This window comes from Hippocampus zosterae, chromosome 14, assembly GCF_025434085.1.
Source record: "Hippocampus zosterae strain Florida chromosome 14, ASM2543408v3, whole genome shotgun sequence".
NCBI classification, from domain to species: domain Eukaryota; kingdom Metazoa; phylum Chordata; class Actinopteri; order Syngnathiformes; family Syngnathidae; genus Hippocampus; species Hippocampus zosterae.
Window position 1 is genome coordinate 5,480,181 of NC_067464.1, and position 22,398 is coordinate 5,502,578.

Genomic DNA, 22,398 nt, shown 5'->3' on the forward strand with positions numbered 1-22,398 from the left:
ATGTCACTTCCTTTTATTTATTTGTCATTTCCGCACATTGCCCCCACGTCACTCCAGCCTGAGTTTCATTCATTCATTCATTTTCCGAACCGCTTTTATCCTCACTAGGGTCGCGGGGGTGCTGGAGCCTATCCCAGCTGTCTCCGGGCAGTAGGCGGGAGACACCCTGAACTGGTTGCCAGCCAATCGCAGGGCACACAGAGACGAACAACCATTCGCACTCACACTCACACCTAGGGACAATTTTGAGTGTTCAAACAGCCTGCCATGCATGTTTTTGGAATGTGGGAGGAAACCGGAGTGCCCGGAGAAAACCCACGCAGGCCCGGGGAGAACATGCAAACTCCACACAGGGAGGCCGGAGCCGGAATCGAACCCACGACCTCAGCACTGTGAGGTCAACGCGCTAACCACTGGACCACCGGGCCGCCCCAGCCTGAGTTTGCCCATTTAAATCCACATTAGAATTTTTATTGCGTCCTTAGACCAGTCAATGGCACTGAAGTGTTTCTTAATCTAAAATCAGAGGAGCTCACATGCATCAGTGGCGCCTCAAAGCTAACTGTCATTATTCATTCTCCATTTAATTGACACAAGGTTTTTTCTTCCTCTTTTTAAAGGACTGATTCCGGCTCCGAGATAACTGTCTATGAACCATTTAACTGTCATTTTAATATGCTACTTAACATTTAAACCAAGCACTCATGCTCTCTCAGACCACTAATTGATGTAGTTTCATTCCTTTATGAGACAATATATCTCCAATGGCGAGAAGTGATTAACAATGATGAAAACCGCTACCGGACCATTTTCGCCCCTAGTTGTCCCCCGTGAATATTGCCATTTTATGCCCAATATAGACGTTTTATGTAAAGGTCAGTTAAACATAAAGGCTTTAGAATAGATGCCAATACGCCTTAACCTTAAGTCACGAACGTCTTCAAGCTTGTTGGAGCAAGATATTCACGAGGGGACGCAAGGCTGAAATTGTATATGTGGTCTGGATAGCAACGCGCATCACTAGACCTCATTTCAGCCTTACATTTGATTTTTAGACTTTTTTTAGGCACTGATGCGCATTTAATTTCTGTTCATTCCCACTTTTGATAGTTCCCCCCCTTTTTTTCAACAGCAAATATAGACTTGAAAAGTCCAGGCGCATCGAGTAAGGATGTAAGACTGCTACGTTAGCTTATTGCGCTAGCTGGTTACTTGCTAGCTGCCACAGGTGACTTGAGATCAAAGTATAAAGCGTTATTGGTGTGTTTATGTTTTAAAATACATTTGTGGTGGATTTGAATTGATACTTTTGCATGACTACCAACCCTCCCTATTTGTCCTTAACATTAAAATAAAGTAATAGATGATGGGTATTAGGGCGGCCCGGTAGTCCAGTGGTTAGCACGTCGGCTTCACAGTGCAGAGGTACCGGGTTCGATTCCAGCTCCGACCTCCCTGTGTGGAGTTTGCATGTTCTCCCCGGGCCTGCGTGGGTTTTCTCCGGGTGCTCCGGTTTCCTCCCACATTCCAAAAACATGCGTGGCAGGCTGATTGAACACTCTAAATTGTCCCTAGGTGTGAGTGTGAGTGCGAATGGTTGTTCGTCTCTATGTGCCCTGCGATTGGCTGGCAACCGATTCAGGGTATCCCCCGCCTACTGCCCGAAGACAGCTGGGATAGGCTCCCCCCCGCGACCCTAGTGAGGATCAAGCGGCTCGGAAGATGAATGAATGAATGAATGAATGATGGGTATTTTGTGTGGGGTTTTTTTTAAGTCATATTAAAGTGGTTAACGTTCTACTTATACATGACATAATAATGTTAAAATGGTAACCGAGGAATTTCCTTTTCAGTTAATAAAGATTCTGTGAGGGCAAAGTTTGGGCGCTGGAACTCATTATTGCAAATGTAATTAATCTCTCTGGGAAATTGTGTTTTGAAATAGGAGAATTGTAGGTCGACCATGGGTCACGCAACGTTATTGTGTTCGAGAGTTCCACGCTCATTAGCCCTGGGAAAGAATGAACTCTGGAATATAATTCACAAAAATTATTTACCACAGAACAAAGATGACTGGTAAAGTGCTGCTGCTTTACCGGGAATCTATGATCCTCTTGCTATCCAAAGGTGCAAATGGAAAGCAGGCCAATAAGCTGAGAGATGAGGTCTGGGTGTGACAAAGAAGCAAAATGTAGTTGGAAAATCTAATCGCTATGCTCTTTATTGAGAGTGGCCTTTTTTATGTTGCCTTTTTGAAGTCATCGTAGGGTGACACTGACAAATGCAACTGACGTTAAAAGGAGAAACTCTTGTGAAGAGTCAATAAGATGAGCTAAAAGGCTTTTTACTTCCCTATTATGAAAACAAGATTAAAATATTCTTTTTTTTTACTTCTGCCACAGTCCTCAAAAAAAGACTTAATTTGTTCTGAAGCAAAAAGGTTTTGGAACGCCTTAATTTGTCGTCTTGTAGTTGATGTTGTTTGAGTTAATTAAATTAAATGGTTTCCAAAACAATTTTAGTGTCCATCATTGTGTCCAGCACTTGATGGTTCATTTTTACTAAAAACAATAGTGGACAGATTGCATCTTGCTAATGATACGACTTCTGTCAAGCGCCTTGAAATGTCTGTCAGCTAGTTTGATGCTGCAAAATGTACAAAACCAGTTTCCGCCAAACCATTGGAGGACTTGCGCATGGGTCAAAGAACAAGACCAAAAAATAAATAATTAAAAAAAATGAAACTCAAGTGAAAACAAGCCTGGAGTTAAGTTGTCAACCACTGGGGTGGAATATTGTAGGCCATCACATAAACAAAACAAAAAATTAAAAGAAACTTGTGACATCACAAATCTGGTGAGAGTGCAGATCACAGAGCACCAAAATAAATTAGAACATTTGTTTTTCTTTTTTGTAGAACATACAACTTCCGCACGATTGTGATTTGTGTTCAGATTAAAAAAAAAAGATATCTAACATTATATCAAAGGCCTTTTCCAATGACATCAGTCTCGTTTCAATCTTGATACATGCTGATATTGAATTATCACACCGCTTGAATGTCAATTTAGACATCGGGGTCAAACTAATCCACAAAGATCCAATCAAGGCAACCGGATTCTTTGTGTTGTTGAGTTAGTAATGGTTTGATATCAGGAACAGGATAGAATTACATCACATTCATTATTTGCTATGGGTAAGACTTTCTTTTTCTAATTAAAAACAATTTGGAAATTGATCCCCTTGCCAAAAAGAAATAGTTGTGTATTCATACCATACATTAAGACTTATTTTTTTAATAAAGGCTAATTCTCTCATTTTCTAGGTGGATTTGTCTCCTGCGCTGATGGCTCGCATCATCCTAGACAGGTTCCTTCAGGACCTGGAGGGCGAAATGCGTGAGTTTCCATTCGCCCACTCAATCATTGTCTCCCATCGGTCTTAATTGGAGTGCTTTGTCTCTGGAATCCACCTTCTGTTCTTGCCTTTGCTGCATTTTCCTCTCTGCTCCATCCAAATGCGCAACAGACTACCTCGAGTAGGTTTGACGATTGAGTGGTAGGAGGACCGCCGCCCCTCAACTGCACTTTGGATCAATGCGAGCTCACCTCATCAGTGTTATTTATAACATTGAAGTCCTTCCCCCCTCATCCCCAGTTAAATCCATCTAACGTAGCTTCACCTCCTCCTGATTCCTGCATCCTCTCTGCAACCTTGCTGGGGCTCCACTGAGGAAATTGTGTTGGCAAAACGTGACAAAACAAAAAGCAAAACAGCACAGAGGTCGTGCTGATGGATGAGCTGCAGAGGAAGTAAATTCCAGATGCTTTCAACTTTTTTTTTTTTTTTGGTTGAAAATGTCGAAGACATTGTCCAGACGTTCTGTCAGAAATGTGAAGGGACAGTCAGGCAAGTGTTAGCAAAAACATATGAGTAATTCATGGCAAGCGGGTTGGGCATAAAAACATAATAGGTATCATCGACTTATATGTTACTTTTAAGTATTTTTAGTTTGACTAGGCAGGTATCTGCTACACAGTGTACGTAGCTGTTAAATGTTAAAGGGGAAGTGAAGTCCAACATCTTCTTGACAGTAAGCTGTTCTTTGCCGCACCGCTACTCCAAATACGTCATTCTGATTAATATTGTGTTTGTGGAATATGAATTAAGGAGGAAATCCACCTGTTTTTATCCACCTCAGGAGGCATCAGAGTTGCTCATGGCTCAGTTAATGTTCAAATTCCAGAAACAGGTGATCGTTACCCGAGCCACGCGCAAATGTGATGTCACGTTCATTCGACAGAAAGTGACAAAATGGCCGCCCCCCCGAGAAAGCTAAAAACAGGTGAAATGTTTTATTTAATATTAATATTCCTCAAACGCAATATTCATCAGGAACATGGACACCAGTTATTGTCAAGAAAATTCAAGACTCGACTTCCCCTTGAAGTTGGCTTGCCATGATAATTTGACATTTGCTTCAGACATTTTTGAAAAAATAAATCATTTAAATGCAATAAAACATCACCATCAACAGCCCTATGCAGAAGCCTGCTTGTTGACCAGAGAAGACGCGCTCGCTATTTAATCACCAAGGAGATGGAAGGGGATGTGTGTTATTTTCGAATTCACCACCGCCCGGCGATTTGTCAACGTCAAAGTGTGATTGCTTTGGACCTACAGCACCGTTATCCACTGCTTGTCAAAATACAAGTCGCCGCGGTTTGTGGAGGTGGTCATTCATCCGGCAGACACAGGCAATCTCGGATGTTATTAGACCGCTTCCCTGCGTTGCGATACAGTGAAAACATGATTTGGTGTTTCACGGCGTGTTTGATATCACTTTGAAAACAGTAACACTTGTGAGCGCATCGTTATCAAAAGAATGATTTCATAGGAAATACAAAACGTGAAATTCATCATCCTACGATTTAGAGCACATTCTATTCTATCAATATCTATCATACACATGATTAGCAGTCGCTTTTTTTCTTTCCTTTTTTCTCTCAAAATAATCAGCAATGTCGGCTTTCACAAGACTGAAATTCGCTCCATTTATCTTTTCATCTTCTGATCGTTTAAGCTACGTAGTCTTGCGATGTTATTTATTTGGCACTACCACCGTAGCATCTACGAGCGTGATGCTAGCTAGCTTTGACGACACAGTTCACTCATCTCGGAGGAAAAAAAAATAGATTGTGAACTGCTCGAAAATATATTGTAATGGTTTTCTGTAAAATTGTGACCTGATAGCGGTCGTATTCATGACCGGATTAGGCCGCTTAAGTCCCCGTGCAAGGCTGCCCGCCACTGGTGTATTACATTCAAGTCGTGCGTTAGCATCATGAAACAATGCCTCCTGTAGGGAATTGTCTTTTCTGGCAATTAGCTCACGGGCTGCTTCAGTGCTAGTGGCAGGCGCATTTGTCATGCTCCTCCTCGCACGCGAGTTACTTTCGGACTCCAAAACGTCCTGTGAAGATCAATAGACTTCTATATAAGGGACATTAACTCCGACTGGGGGGAGTGGCTCGCTGTTGTTTTTTTTCCTCTTTCTTTAATTCTCTCCATTCTCCTTTGCATTCAAGAGATATAGGGCCGCGGTGCCTTTGGGTGCTGGGAATATACGTCTGTACAATCACCCGTGCTGGATCGATACAGACTTTCAAATTGTTTCTTGCGCCTTCCTTGTTTTGTTTTGCGACTCACCATGACGACCAATCTCTCTCTCTCACACACACACACACACACACACACACACACACACACACACACACACCGTCAACCCGCCCGCTTCTCAGAAGGTTCTTTCAGCAAAAAAAAAAAAACATTGGCAAGAGCATCCACAAAGCAGAACGAAATAGTATCTGGTGGCTTTCTAAATAAATCAATGCGTTCAAAGCAGTTTAGTATGTATTGAATGTGATATCAGCAATCATAATGATCCTTGTCTCGTCGAAGCTGATTTGTACCAGTTGGAAGGGAAAGGTCGCATGAGAACTTAAATGCAGATTTAGTCCACTATATGAAGGTCATGCGCCTCCGAAGCAGGAGTATTAAGGAAGCTGAAGGCATTCAGTCCTAATATTGAAACAATTGACTTGTCTAGGTACTATAATTTCTAATATAATATAATAATATACGTCTGCCTCACAGCTCTTGAGCTCTGAGTTGGAATCTTCCCTCCTGCGTGGCGTTTGGATACACTCCCGCTGTTTGTTTGGGTTTGTGCGGACATTCCGGCTTCCTCTTGCATTCTGAAACATGCATGTTAGGTTGTCATTTTCCTTCGGTTTGAACCAAGTCTGGTTGTGCGTCCTGCCTCTCTGCTGACCCCAGTTAGGAAAAGTGATTTTCAAAGGGCATCGGCCGATCAATAATTGGATGTAGTATTTTTATTAAAAAATAATTATGGACTGAACCAAACTAGACGCCTGATGCTTTGTGTAACAGTCACTCAAGGCACCCGAATGTCCGCTACATTAGAAAATATGGTCATAGCATTCATTAAAATCTCCACTGTGGAATATCGGTTGTCACGAGCAGCCACACATAGCGAAGGTGCTCCCGCTCCTCCAGCACCCGCCTCCCGACCATCTTTGCTATGCTTCAATCTCGTCAGCCCTCTTTCGGCTCCTCTCTTTGACAGGCGCTCTAGATTTAGACATACTTTTTTCGCTCTCTCTCTCCCTCTTTCTCGAGGAGGCAATTTTGCTAGCTATTTGACCTTTTCCATTTTCCCAAGGCCCGGCTCCAGATTAGATTGCTCCCTGCGTGTTTTGTAACTGTGTGATTCGAGCACCCTCTAGATTTATTGTAGCATTCCTTTACAGAAGCCCCGTACGCCAGGTTATAAATGTCCCGCGTTTGATGTTAACACTACGAGAATGTTTCCAGGCTCCTTTTGATCTATTCATAATGGCTCCGGTGTTTTGTAGATACCTGGATGTCACGTTGCGTTGCATCCAGACAAACTTGGGAGTCCACTGTCATTGTTAAAGCTCTCGCTCACCTGAACTGTTTGCGTATGCGCGTTCAGAAATAATGAGAGAAGCAGGAAAGGGAGTGCGTGCGGAAGGAAAGAACGATGAGCGATTCTCCTGCAAGTGCGGCGGAGGCGAGCTGGGCCGTGGCACTCCACTTGACAAGTATACTAATTACTCCCTTTCATGAGAGGAGCTCCAGCCAGCCTCTGCCGCAGTCTAATGGCCTGACCTATGTAGCCTCGCTGCTGCCAGATCTACCGCAGCAATTCTTTTACACACATGCGCACACACTGGAATGTGTAGAGTCTCATCTCAGCGCTTTCAGGGAGAATCAGGTGGAAGCAGATCAGTTCTGCCCCAGTAACCTCTTCAGGGAACCGGCTCCTCCTGCACCTCATATAACCACGGGAAGTCTAAAAAGACCTTTTTTTTTTTTTTTTTTTTAAAAGTGTTCTACCGATCTCTCGCCCAAGCCCCCCTCCGCCATGTAGCTTCTATTTGAGGAAGCATTTAAAAAGGAGTAAATTGGAAAATCAAATGAGGGGGGCTTTAGGCAGCCGTGGAGATTTGCGGAGCTGTCGTCCAGCGTCTGGGAGACTCATCCATCACGTCGTGCAAGTAGTCAATTCCTGGAGTATCTGTAAATGTTTTCAGATATTAGCCAATTTATATGCTCCGAGATTCATCATGGAAAATCAGCTTTAGCGCGGCGCACATTATCAGGCCCTGTCTCTCCCTTGCTCCATGAAGTTTGATGAACGAGTGAACCCAAACGCCCCCCCCCCACCACGCCACAGCTCAATGCCTCGAGTTGCGTGGGGGGAGAGGGTGTGTAGCGTCGGAGGTGGTGGGCATGTAGAGGAAATGGCTAAGTGCCCCCCCCCCCCACCTCTCCTCACCACACACACTTTGTGGATCGTGTTTTTTTTTAATTAATAAACAAACTTGCAGAGGAGCTCATCAGTGTCAGAGGCAATAACAATCGTCATCCGTTATTGTTTATTATGGTCCTCCCTCAACAAATGTTGCTATCTAATGAGGTTTCTCAGCATTTGCGATAATGACTTTTTTCACCCGGGCGGAGGAATTGAAAGAAATGACACACGTGAGTCGCGATAAATCACTGTTATTTTGTTGTTAGCTTGTCTTCTTTTTGAGTTTTATGTTCCAATGCAGCCTCGTGATTTGTTTAGCAAATCCCAACGGAGGCGCAGCGTCGTATTTGTTGTTTTCTCTCCTCCTCTGTTCTCGCCGTGTTCAGATGCTGATGGTGTGATACGGCGCCTTAGTCACAATTTATACCAACGCGGGACAATTACAGTAAATTTGGTGAATGTTTACAAGGGGGCAAAGCTGCGCTGCAGGGCTTTGTTCTCTGTGTCTGGTGCTCTTCAGATTGTGCTTTTTATATTCCTCTATTTTATGTATGTCGCTGCTTGGTGTGTGTGTGCGTGTGTGTGTGTGTGTGTGCACGCGTGCACGCGCTCTCCAAAGATGAGCTCAGAGTGTCATGGAGGAGCGATGCAGTGCAAGGCGGGGGCGTCTTTTAATGTATGCTGATGTCGGAAGCTGCAGCGATGCGAGGGACGCCGGCGCCCTGTTGTTATTTACTGCTGTGTTTGTGCACACCGTTGAAACTGAGCCAGGGCCTGCGAAGGTATTACAGCGTGTGATGAATGAGCATTAGGGTAAATTCATTTTAAAAGCGTTGTGATTTATTCGCGGCCCGGCCATCGATTTCCATCGCGTAGATGCTTGGCTGGAATTCCACAATGTCAGCACCAAGGTCATCCTCTTTATCGCTATTTTTAACCCCACTACAGCAAAAAAAAAGTAATATATATATATATATATATATAACTCCATCCATCCATTTTCCGAACCGCTCGATCCTCACTAGGGTCGCGGGGGGTGCCGGACCCTATCCCAGCCGTCTTCGGGCAGTAGGCGGGGGACACCCTGAATCGGTTGCCAGCCAATCGCAGGGCACACAGAGACGAACAACCATTCGCACCCACACTCACACCTAGGGACAATTTAGAGCGTCCAATCAGCCTGCCATGCATGTTTTTGGAATGTGGGAGGACACCGGAGCTATATATATATAAATATAAATATAAATAAAATCAAGAAGAGCACCCTCATTGCGATGAGTCGCCAAAATGCAGTGGAACCTCCAAAATTGACTGTGACATTGGTGCACCACCGATTTGTGCGTAACAAAAGAAATGGTCCCATACGGACAGCATTTTATTTTTCATAATTGTGGGCCTGGGATTCGAGTGGTTAGTGTGTCGAGCCGCCGCGTCACCACGCGCTGGCAGGAACAACTTCAAATTAAAAGCACACCATGGCATTGCCATTCATGTAGTTTTTGACAAGGTAAGGGTCGGTCAGAAGAGGGGGTGGGGTGAGCAGTGAGTCACTTGTGCAAGCCAGCCTAATTCCAGTGAAGTGGGCTATAACTCTTGCTCCTGGGGGCATTTTGACAAAAGCTTGTCACAGACATTTCAAGTCATTAAAACACACATGAGCTGTTTTAAATTGTGTGTGTTACATAGAATGTCTCCTTGAAGACAACTTTTACGAGCGTTAAAGTATTGGACTTTGGAAGTTCCACTGTACGAAACAATCTTCGGGGACGGAGAGGAGATAATAGTCTACTTCAGAAGTGTGTATTTGTGTGGGTTATGTGAGACCAAATCGTGGTGGTGGTCAAACCTCCAATTATGAGCACTAGTGAGACAAGGGCTTTAATGGCTACCGTTAGCCTTCGGGGAGGTTTAATACACATGACTGTTTTGCAGAAGCAGCGTCAAATCTATAAAAGGACCATTAGGACGAGGGAGGGGGGGGAGGAAAGAAATCAATCCAAATGCCATTAAAGTGGAATAAGTTGCCAATATTGCTGATGTGGTTGCAGCTCCTTTGATTTTCCTTCAGATTATTAGGCACACTCGAGTAGCGACTTTGTTAAGGGAAAACAGTGTTGTCCGCGGAGTCATACGTCTCCTGGCTTCATAAAGTTTCCCGCCTCATATTTCCCATGCTTTATTGATTAACCATTATCATTTGTCATGAGGTGTCCTAACTCAAGGGGAAATTACAACCCCTCTTTCCTGCTCGGGAGTGTGGTATGGATCCATTGAGGAGGGGAGGGAAACAAAAAAAAAAAAACAAAAAAAAAAAGAAAGAGACCAACCTCGGAAAGAAATGAGCAAAGAAATAAAGCCCGTGCTTGGCAGTCGCGAGGGGGACTGTGTGTGGTTATGAGCTGGAGGGCGAGGCTAAAACAGAAAAGGTAGCGCAAATAAAAGAGGTGTCAGTGAGGAGGGAGTGCTTAAGGCTCCGTTGCTATTCCGGCCTTCTTTATTCCGTAGATGAAAGCTCCAAGCACAGCTCGTCCTGCTCACAATCGCAAAACCTGTAAAAGAGCATCCACCAGGTTTCATTGAAACGTCTCTTTGAATTTTGGAAGCTCCAGAGCCAGTCGGCAGTGTCACTCTGGATGGAAACAGCTATATTTTCCCTACACACAATTTCCTGATGAAGCAAGTATTGTCTGGAATATGGCGAATATTGGCGCACCTTTGCCATTTCGTCACACAATGTTACAACCCATTTTATCAAAATCTTTTTAAGAAATGATTTAAGGTTGTTTCATTTTTTTTTCCCAGCTTTCTTTTCTGCTCTCCCCTGCCGCAGTACCCTGGCAAACCCATCCAGCAGGGTTTTCTGGCTGATTTATAATGTTAGTAGAGCAAGACTGGAGAAGAGACATGCAGAACAGCCGGCATTTGTAACATAGATAAACTACATGGCGCTCCTGTGCGTTGGACTGGAACATTTATCTATTGAAGACCTGTGAAGATGCCCAACGGCTGTTTAAAAAAAAAAAACATTATTATTATTATTATTATTATTAATATGGATGCTAATCCAGCACAAGGCCGTTTGATTCAATGAAATATGTTTTCACATTTTCCACTCCGCATAGCAGTGACCATGTTTCCCCAGGTGTACTCAACTACAGAGAGTATCAGGCATCTAGTATGGGTAGGACATTTACAGTATCTCTACACGCGTGTCAATTAAAAAAAAAAAAATTGGACACTTTTGTTGTCTTTTGTGATTATTTATTCCGTGGCACGGTGAGCGACTGGTTACTGCGTTTGCCTCGCAGTGCAGAGTTGCAGGGCTTGATTCTGGCTCCAGCCTTCCAGTGTGGAGTTTCTATGTGCTCCTCATGGCTGCATGGGTTTTCTCCGGGTACTCCGGCTTCCTCCCACATTCCAAAAACATGAACCATAAGTTAATGGAACACTAGAAATTATCCCTAGGTATGATTATGAGGTTATGGTTGCTCGTCGATGTGTGCCCTGCGATTGGCCGGCCATAGGTTCAGGGTGTCCCCTGCCTACTGCCCGAAGACAGCTGGGATAGGCTCCAGCATGCCCTGCAACCCTTGTGAGGATAAAGCGGTTCAGAAAATGGATGGATGGATTATTTACCCAACTGCAGAAAGCACCAGATATTGGGCCGTACTATGTTAGAAAATAGGCAAAAGGACAATTTTAGCGCTTTGCACAAACTAAGCAATTATAAAATATATATATATATCGATCCATTTGATTCGATTAACCAATTGTCACACCTCTATTTTGTTTTTTACTTTCAACAAATGATAATTAATGATCTATGTTTGATTATGGCATTCATACATATTAATGCATTAAACTAAAAGTGACGCCTGAAGGCTAAATCTTCGATGTCATTTGGATTCCCGCAGCGCTTGTAAAATCTCGTAACACTGCTCATTTTTGCCCCTCTTCTTTTCCTTCCTTTTTCTTTCAATGAAGAGAAGAAATGAGCCCTCTATTTAAGGTGAGGCTTTTATTTGTGCAAGTAGAAAAACAAACCCGGCGATTCATCCAATTAAAGAGCTCCAAGACATTTTTGTTACGCCAACTTTACTGTGTGCTTCATCGTATTTGTCCCTTCTGTTTTATCTTCCTCTCCACAGCCTCCAAATCAGTCCTCAACAGCATGCTCAAGGAACCGTCATTAATACCAGACCAAACCTTGGCCAAGAACGTATACCAAGTAAAATTTGAACAATTATTTTGTTTGTTTGTTTCATTGCATTTTGACTTCCTTTCTGAAAAGCTTCAGAATGTTGTTGCCTCCAACAACTGTGTACGCGTTTTCTCCTTACTCATTACGATTACAGCTTCCCTCACCTCCACCTTTTTCTCTCTCTCTCTCTCTCTCTCTCTCTCTCTCTCTCTCTCTCTCTCACCACACGCTGTAATATTCCCCCCCCCCCCCCCCCCCCCTTCCCCTCTTTCCCCACTCTCCTCAGTGCACAGTAAACGACTGCTGTTATGGACCACTGGTAGACTGCATCAAACAGTATCCTACCCCATAAAATTTTAAGCTTGAAATTGACGAGGAGCTATTGAAGGGGATGAGATGTGTCTGCCCTCACCCCACATAAAAGTTCTGCTTCACGCAGGAGGCGTTTGCCATCCCTCTACCACAAATGAAACGGGATGTGGAAGGAGATGTACAACGGCTGGGATTCTAAATGTCCATGTGCACCGGCTGGATCGGAGTAAGAAAGGAAAAATTAAAAAAAAAATGTCATGAGTTGGGTTATAGTGAATGAAAGCCATTGGTATGAGTCCCAGCTGGCTTTGCTTGTATTTTATGAGTCTTCTCATTTTGTTTTGTCATCAATTGGAAGCAGTTCAGCACCACGGAGAGTTCAGGTCACCTTTTTTTTTCTTTTTCGAATGCATGTGTAACATTCGTCACTTAGGCAGTGCAGGTTAATATTCTCTTATTATGTATTTCAAGTTTAACGTCATTTGTCACATTCGCAATTATTCTTGTCTAAGCTGTAGTGAACTGCCCAACTCATTCCCTACCAGCCGTTTGACTTTTCCCAACCCATAAACTATGTTCCGTTACAAAATAGGCATTCAATCTACTGAAAGAAATAGTTGACTTTCTTCTTTCTCAATAAAAAAAACAAAACAAACGGCGATCCTGCCCTTATGTTTAGCTTAATAAGTGGCGTAAAGAGAAGCGTTTGCTTCGAGTGCATCCATTTTGTTGCTTTGGAAGACCGTTGCCTTTGGAATCCTTGACTCTCAACCCACAGTGCGATTGGCCATGAGCACGAGGTGCTGCTCTGTGACAAACTCAGGGAGAAAAATTTGTCCTTTCTGGGTAAGTCGTCACTTCAACCTATTTCTATCAAGTTGCATTCGTCATTCAAGTGTCCCCTTTGTTGCCGGCGCGTCTGGCTATGATTGATTGCTGCAAAATGGATGTGTCATTTTATTGCTAATAGTTTCCTGTTAGTAAAAGTGTAAGCCCCCAGCTGACGACAAGCATATACTCGTTTCGTTTTAAGGTCATTAATTTTCTCTTTCCCTGGTGATAAATTTTGTATTGTAGGGTTCTCCAAAGCCCCCCCCCCTAACGTCCTGCACCCCTCTCATACTTGCTCCGCAAAAAGTTGGAAGAAAGTAGCCTCTGACAGCAATTTGACCAATCCACGTGGCATTTGTGGCCATCAGAACATTGGAAATTGCCCATTTTTGCTTTAAAGCAGCCGTTGTAGGTGATATTCTAAGACGTGAGTCTCTGCTGGAATCAAAACAGGGACCTCCCCAAATGAACGACCCACGCCAGCCATTCTGCTTCAACTACGACGGCGAACATCAATCGCTCCCTCACGGGAGCATCAAAATAAGAAGTTCTATTTTTGTAAAATAGCATAGTTGCAACGAGCAGGGTTCTCGATTGGGAATGATGCTTTTGTCTGAAGTGAATTTAATCAAGGTCGTGTCCATGTGTGAAATTGTGGAACTTAATATTTAACCCCCTGCCTCCCTCTCTCACACGCCCCCTTCCCATCACCATCATCATCATCATCATCATCCCATAGGTCAGGTGAGTGAAGGATGAAAGTCATTCCTTGTGTCATTAAGACCACATCATTTATTTGGACCCGCGGTGTTGACCTTTCTTCACGGCTATACAGAGGACTGTTCTAAAACTGTCAGAGGGCACGAGGGCCACTGAGGCAACCTCACCCCAGTTGATAAATGGATTGGAGATAAGCTACCCAACAGCAGGGACGGCCCATTAATTTTAATCAAAGGTGGTGTAAAAAGGCGATCAGAGCCACATGACAATGTCAACAGCCCGGCCGCGGCCAATAGCGCTCCCCTTTCCTGGTGCAGACGCATTAGCCGAGTCCGGGATACCCCCCGTGCACCGCAGGCCTCTGACAGCCACTCTGAACTCACTCCCGGCTCCCCTTTCTCCATCCGTGGCTGATGCTGCCTCTTTACTGACACCGGCACCCTCCATCTCTTCTCAATTCTCCTCCGTGCCCCATTAGTCGAGCTTGACTGGAGACAAAGAGGCAGGCCCTTGGAACCGAATGACCTGGTCAGCCCGAGATTTAATGGAGAAATCAGGTGTTGTGCGGATAATGGCTGAAGTGTGCACAAAGTCAAGGACAATGGCTGCGGTCTGTGGGGATCGGGGTCGGGCTTACTCAGACTATAATGCCAACCTTGCCCCTTTCGCTATATATTTTATGAAGCTTCGCCGAATGACAAACTGGAGCTCAGCTTTTTTGTGCACAGACGGCAAATACCCGGCCAATGTTGTAAATGTTGTTTGTCACATGGGTGACGCTTCTGGATGGATCTTGTGCAATCAAAAGTTTAATTTAAAAAAAAGCTACTCATCTGCCCTCTTTTTTTTTGGTTTTGTTTTTTTTAGATGAAAACCAACTGAGAGCAAAAGGTTACGACAAAACACCTGATATCATTCTGGAAGTCCCCGTTGGTTAGTATTGTTTTCCGCCATTTTGTAACATGGACTGTGCCCTGGCACAAATATGAACGGTCATTTCTGGGTAACACTTATTGTTTGTCTGTGTTTATGGAAAGCCGTTGAGGGACACATTGTTCACTGGATTGAGAGCAAAGCGTCATTTGGAGATGACCACAGTCACCGCACTTATCTCAACGAACAGTTTTGGAGCTACTGGAACAGGTGAGTCTGGGTTTTCAGATTCTCCCGATTTCACTTCTTTTGCGACTCTCTTCTTTCCTTCATTATTTTAATACCGTCTTTTTTACTTTGATGTTTAAACTGGCTTCTTCCTGTGTTGTGACTCATCTCAACGCTCAGGCTGTGCTCTTGTCCGTAAATACGCAAGTAAAGTAGATGAGGCCTCCATTTCGTTTAGCAAAATATGTGTAATATAGAATAAACAAAATTCCTTTAACCGACTGTGGAAAAATGAACCAATTCAATCCAAGAAATAAGTCTGTGACAACTGTTGAAAAAAAAAACCCAAAACGGCATGGTTTTACAGCTGTGCAAACTTGATTAGACTTCACTCATGCTTCTCTTGAGTCTTAACGATTGACAAATCAAAACAGCGCGAACTGATGTCATGTAAACAGGTTCAATTTGCTTGAAAAATGATTTTTTTCCCAATTCCCGTCTTCAATAGGCCACATTCAACACCGTAAAACAAATGAGAGGATAACAAAAGATTACCATGAGCCTGTCCACATTTTCTTAAACTAAAATCTATATAACCGTGACAAGAATTTGTACGCGTAAGTAGTCGAGCCAGCAAGAAAAGCTGAGTTGATGTTTCCAAAAATATATTTTCTTCAGTGCTCTTGTTTGGCTTGGATTGAAGAAAGGCTCTTTGTTTTGCATCTTTTATCACAGCGTCGGCATTTACCACGAGGTCAAAGCATCGTGATGCTGACATGCTGATTCTAAGGTTCGGGTTATCCTCAGCCTTGAATATACAGCCCGGAGGTGTCTTTCCTTGATATTCTGTGGCGCAGCCTTGTCCAAGTCTATTAGACAACTGACAGTGTAGATCCCATCATGTCAGCCCGAAGCCCGATCAGATAAACATTGTTGTGTCAGAACAGAAATGTAAAACTGTCAGTCGCAACCTTATCCAGCACCCGTTACTTTTTAATTGACATTGAATGTTGACATTTCAAAATGTTGAAATCACTTTTCATTCATAGTTAGACCTTTTACATCACCGTCTCAGGTATTTATGTCATTTGGGGTCAATGCTTGATCTCATAAACCGAAAAACCAGCCTTAAAGGGCTGATCTTAGGGGGCGGGGGAGAGGGGGGCGGGGGGTGGTGTCCAATCCTTTTTGTTTCACATTTCAACAAACCCTGGAGCTTTTATTTAAGAATCCACTGCAGACTTTGTGATTACTTCATTGCCCTTGATTGACACATACACTGATTTGGTTATTTTCCCAAATTCCCTCTTTGGTTTAACCGAACTGCTTCGCCTGTTGTGTTAATTGTTCTCGCTTTCTTGCATTAAGAGGACCTCCGAGCTGGTGGTTTTGTAGCAGAAAGTGAAAAAAAAAAAGTAATTTTCTCTCCAAAGCTCGAACCAACTACATTTATCATCCAAACAATAGTCTTGCCAACAAACACACTAACCCCATAATGAACCCCTCTTCAGTGAAGTGAAGGGTAATGATGCTTTACGTACAATGCTCCAAAGAAAGAAGAGGAAGGATGAGTCGGAAAATAATCTTGTATGGAATCAAACGCCGTGTTAAAGTCCACTGCCTGGAAGAGGCGGCGACAGGCATTATTCAGCTATCACTCTTAAGCCGCTGGCATCACAGAGCCGGTGAGCTCTGCTCTGACTGATGTTCAGATAAATCATTTATCCATCTCACCCAACTATCAGAGTTGCACAACGATTCACCTGCTGGTGAATATTAAACACAAATTTTTTATTTTATTTTTTTTAGAAAATGTTCGGGACGGACTTCAACCACACCAGAAATAAGTAACATTTGCTAGCTTATTGCTAACATATAATGTGAAAACCCATAGCCAGGCTAACATAAATTAGCCTTGACGTGATGGCAGTTCAAAAAACTTTGAACAACTGCTTCTTGAGCACTTGCAAAGCAGCCGCATATACAAACATCGCATCCAGCCATTCTCACAGGCATGTACTGTGATCTCTCTGTGGCAACAATTACCATTACTGGAGTTAAGTTGGGGATTGTCTTCTCCGCTTCTTCTTCTACATGTCTTCCAGTTGGCCTCAGTGCTGCTTTGGCATGTTGAGGCTTGTGGTACTGCACTAAAGGTGCATAACTCTAAATTTCAATCATAAAACCCACTTTAAAAAATCAGTTCCGTATTTTGAAGAGTAACCAAAGGGAAAAATGCACTCCAATAGCAACTCCTATTGCAATGCAGCATGGTCGTAACAGTTCTCTGTTGACAAATTAACATGAATTTTGCCTTTGAAATTGACCCTTAGGACTACCTGAAGTTGAATATTACTGTTTTTGCATGGGAAATATGTTATAGCAGCAGGGCTCCTGCCCAGGATTCTTTCTGCCAGGCGACAGTGCTAACCACGGGGCCATTGTACCGCCCCACGAAAATCAGTCATAACACTAAAACAACGCATGTTAATATCATACCTCACAAACGACCTGAGAAATTGAGCCACTTCTATTTCTTTTGTCCCTTCATGCCCCTGTTGTCTTTGTAATTAAGTCTAACGATATGCCTTCTCGGACCAAGTCCACCCATTTATATTGGTTCTAACTATGAAAGATCCGTCTATTATTTAATTGGCCTCTCTATTGCAATAGTGTACTATGAAAGAATCAATTGGGCTAATCAGAATATAAAGTCCATACTGGCACAAAGTAGCTTTGAGTCATCACATAGCAGATTAAAAGAAAAAAAAATGTCGAGCATTTTCTTCACAATGTTCCCCCTTAATGGCCAGTCCATCGATGACATGGCCCCACCCTCCCTAACTCAGTCAGCTGTGAGATTTGTAAACTGCAAATGTCGAACGTAGGCTCCCTTAACGGAGGCGTGAAAAGGTTAGCTCTGATAAGGAGCTGTCAGACGTCCACAAAAAAGAAAAAAAAAAGATTGATAACAATATAATGGTACAGTATGCCTCATTTCTCCCTCATATGAAGCAGGGGTGAAGACCTTTTGGGTTTGCCTTAATACATCATCTGTCCTGACCACCTGGAAATGTGTTCAGGCGCAAACCCGCATTTATATTCATGTATTTTGAGATACTCTTCGTATTGGAATAGCTAGGTTATCTTTGATAGGTGTTGTCGCATGTAGCACCTCAAGGGCAAATGATTTCCAAAGGCACATTTGTCCTTGAATTTTTGATCAGTGGAGAGAAGTTAAGAAATATAAACTTCTTTAGAGCAATTCAATGTGTCATTTACTTAATTTTTTTTAGATGCGTATCAACTCTCATTTTTTAATACATGTAGTATATTTGAGTCTTTGAATTGCCTGCTCACCGATCAAATATAAAATTACGTAACTCCAGTAACTACCTTTTATGAGCTGCCTTTTCCACCCAAATTTTTCTCACCAAATTGTTCTGAATTTTGACGTAAATGTGCGGCAAACACAGCACCATTTTCACACTTATGACAGCTAGGTGAACATTTTGCCAGACAATCAACCGTTTAAGCCAAAAGGTAAGCAGGGCTGCAATGAGTTTTGTTGCATGTGTAAACCATCAAGCGCAAGTTAACTTCTTACAAGATACACGTGCTTCAATTTTCAGTGAAATTGGCGACGTGTTATACAAAACATGTCATATTATTAATCTATTCCCTGACACGTTGGCTAACATTGAAGCGTGTCTGTGATGCTCCTTATGACTTGACACGGCTTGCAATTACACAGCTTCCGATACTTCGGAACTTTTCCCAATTACGGTCAAAAACCGCACGCCAATTCAGTTAATGCCTGTCAATTGAAGCAATTAAATTTCTTGATCCAACATTGTCATATTTTAATGGACATGCCTATCATTCTTTGATTGGACTTCCCCAAATAGCTTAGTGCTCGATTACTTGAAGGTAATGATGGCGAGGCTGAAACAATCATTGCTGACTGCCGCGAAAGCCCCATCAGTTACAGATAGAACATTGTGTTTGTTTTGTTGGCTTATGTTTTGTGCAGCTGGGTCATCATAGCGCTGGTGTAGATAGGAAATGTCACCTGAGAGGAGGTAGGGAGAGAGAGAGGAGAGGGGGAGAGAGATAGAGCCCCCAAAGGCCATGAGTACTGCAGGTGATCCAATGTGGCTGGACGTTACCATGGCGTCCCCGAGGACAGATTCCAACACTTTGAGGGTGACATTGTCACACCTGCAAGTCCTGTGTCCTGCCATGGCAATATATTGGAGTCAAAATGACATTTTTCATGACATTTAGGTGAAGTTAACATTGCGTTTATACTACGAAAACATCGGGGAAAACTACTCGGAACCAGTTTTTGTATTTGTTGACATGTCTCCTTGTGACTGGCTCTTGGTCAGCCCTCCGGTCATTCAAAACAGACGATGTCGCAATATTTTGTGTTGGCATTTCAAAATATTTTTACAAGAACGGTTAAGATCAAAAATAAGTGCGCAAATCATCTCAGGTTTGATAAATCATGTTGTTCCTTGTGGCTGTTTAAATTTGACTTCTCCATCTATATTACAGGAGGAGTTCTGTTCCTATAGCTGCAATGCAATTTGTACAATGCTAAGTTGTAACATGGTGGATGACTATCTCACACTAAAAACAATATCAACATTATGATTATGTCTGCACATTTATATGAAAAACACTTTTGGGCCATAAATACAAAACAATCAAACAGCAAGTCGGTGTGCTAACTGAGCATGCCTTCTTCTGCTGCATGATGACTATTTCACGCATACTAATTCATTCGGCCCCATTCGTATCCTGGAAATGTCAGTCGCCGCCCTGTGTATTGTTTTTTTTTTTTCCAAGCAAATAAGCAAAAGGCACAATCATGAATATTAATTAAGTCCTCCTATTTGTGAAGGCAGCAATATTAGCTTCCCCCGATAAAGCAGAAGCGCATCTGACATTGCCTTCCTCCTATTTATAGTTATGGGCACCCCATGTTGCGCAGGAACGTGGCCTCTTTTATTGTTTCCTTTGTTATGACATCCTCTCATACAATATCCAGAGACAGGGGAAAAAAAAGTGGGGGGAAACAAAGTCTGCACAATACTAGTTCCTTTAGGGCTTTGCAAATGTTTGTTTTGGGGTGCCACAGCACACAGAGGTGCAATGCCACCCCCCCCCCCTCCTTCCCCCACGCTGCATAGGCATCCCGGAGTATTAATGCCAAATGACAAGTAAGCTGTGATGCTCCAAGGATTTCATGCTTTTAAGGACGCACATTTGGGCGCATTGTTTAAGGCGTCTGCGGTGTAATCCGCACTCTCAGGTCTCTCCAACAGCCTGAGGATTTAGCTTTAGTTAAGCCTCCATGTCTGCCATTTATATAAGTAAGGTCATATATGCGCATTATCCAAATTTGTCATTTAGCATTGAGACCGAGAGCCAGTTTTGACACGGTCGCCACACACAAGCGTGGCACGGTAGAGAAAGTGGTACGGATATCCCTCCTCCTGTCCTCCTGCTTGGCCGCAAAACTGTGAGATGGAGAAGAAAGCCTCAAGTGAAATGAGGTGCGAGAGCGTCAAGGCTGTGAATTGCTTATTTTCTTTTTTTGAGGCGGGTGGGGGGGGGGCGCTGACTTTTTTATTTTATTTTTTTAAAGATGAATGTCCATGTTTTTTGTCAGCTTTCAAAATGTATAACATCAGAATCACAGACACACTTCTTCACTTTTTTCTTTTCCTCTGCAGTGCCCCGCTGGGCTTAGACATATATTATAATGTTCAAAGTGGGACTCCGGCACAGTTTTCATTGTGAGTTTCTTTCTATGCATCCTCCTGTCAACATCGCCAGATTTATTCTTTGTGTGTTTAGAATCAATTTGTTGTGGTGGGAATGTGCATTTTTTTCCCCATAATTTCATTTCCCACCCCCTTATTTATAGTGCTGTCATTTATTTTAATCATAACACGTCATGTCCAATTTCTCTAATTTGAACAGAGTGCTATTTATAACATTTACCCAAGTTTCATTGATTTATGTCCAGGCAATGTTTTTATATTCCAATTCATTTTTTTCTCATGACTTGTGTTTTTGTTAAACCACAATATGTCCAAAATATGTCATATTGCATAAAATGTAAACGTAATTGTATTTTTAACCAAGTTCCCCCCCAAAAAAGCTTTATAATTACTAGATTTTTTTTTTATTCTTTTAGGAATCACTGTTGAGTTTCATGCAACTTTTCATGTCCATGTGATGGCAAACCAAATTGGAGCAAGTTCATCGGGATCTATGTAGGTAACGTAGTGGGTGGTTTTGGCCCACTCTCTCAGTATTGTTGTCCCATAACCTGGAGAAAGAACTGGACCAGAACATTTCAGATAAATCATGCCATAAGAAAATGGGAATACACTCAATTTGCTTGCCCGCAGGTGTTTTTCATGTAGCTGACGAGTATTTTTCAATATTCTTTTTGAGCTTCAATCAACAGCGCCTCACCTGGTTGCAACAAAGTACTGCACGCTATTTTGCACGCAATCAGTTAATTGATTGTCTCGGCCTTGCTCTAATAAATAGAAAAACAAAAAATAACACCGAAAATAAACCCACTGCAGTTGCAGCAACGACACAAATTCACCTTTGGGTCACAGACGATAAGGCAACCCCGCAAAGTTGTATCAAAATTGAAATAGCGTACTAGGCGTGCATCCAAGCCTTTAAATCAGAAGTCATAAATTCTGCAGCTCACCTCCCTTATCTTGGTTTGAATTTCCATGTCGTCTACCAATGTTTGGTTGGTTCTATTTGAGACGGCGCAGCAAAAACAGTGTTTTGTACCAGATGACAGACCGAGGAAACAATGCTTCATATTTCTGCCTTTTGTGTTTAAAGAGCCGCTCTGTGCGGACCAGATAATGCAGCCGCTACTTGTGCTCTGTGGAGGCCCATCAGTCACTGTGCAGGGCTGCTGGCTTGTGATAAGTGCTTTCTTATAGATAACCTAGACAGTAGGCTCCTTTTTATAGGTCCACTGTCCCACACATAACCTTGTTGGGTTTTTTTTAGGGGGGGGGGGTGGTTTTCCTACCTCTTTCTCACCTTTTCCACATGATCCATTGTCGGCGTATTGTATGTATTTCCATGCAATCGCTGGTGATCTAGAAGGAAGATCTCGTCGGAGGAAATGTACTGTAATTCCCCGGTTGGGATAGCCACACTTGTATATTTAGAGATTTCCTCATTCAACGCGGATTTCTGCTTTTCACAAAAAGATCCTGATTAAAGGCTCCTGCTTGTCTTTTCCTCTCTGTTTCGCCACCCCCCCCTTTTTTTTTTTTTAAATTGGCATGGCTCCCAAGCAGCCATTTAGCGAGAT

The 22,398-nt window shown here is 42.9% G+C and overlaps 1 protein-coding gene across 1 annotated transcript in view; it reads left to right on the forward strand.

Moving 5' to 3' along the window:
• cdin1 (CDAN1 interacting nuclease 1) overlaps positions 1 to 22,398 on the forward strand; it is a 58,742-nt gene that overhangs the window by 14,022 nt on the left and 22,322 nt on the right. Inside the window, exons 6-11 of the mRNA XM_052085426.1 lie at positions 3,326 to 3,398; positions 12,010 to 12,089; positions 12,349 to 12,398; positions 13,153 to 13,220; positions 14,793 to 14,858; positions 14,963 to 15,068. Coding sequence (XP_051941386.1) covers positions 3,326 to 3,398; positions 12,010 to 12,089; positions 12,349 to 12,398; positions 13,153 to 13,220; positions 14,793 to 14,858; positions 14,963 to 15,068 — 443 coding nt within the window. The remainder of the gene's footprint in view (positions 1 to 3,325; positions 3,399 to 12,009; positions 12,090 to 12,348; positions 12,399 to 13,152; positions 13,221 to 14,792; positions 14,859 to 14,962; positions 15,069 to 22,398) is intronic.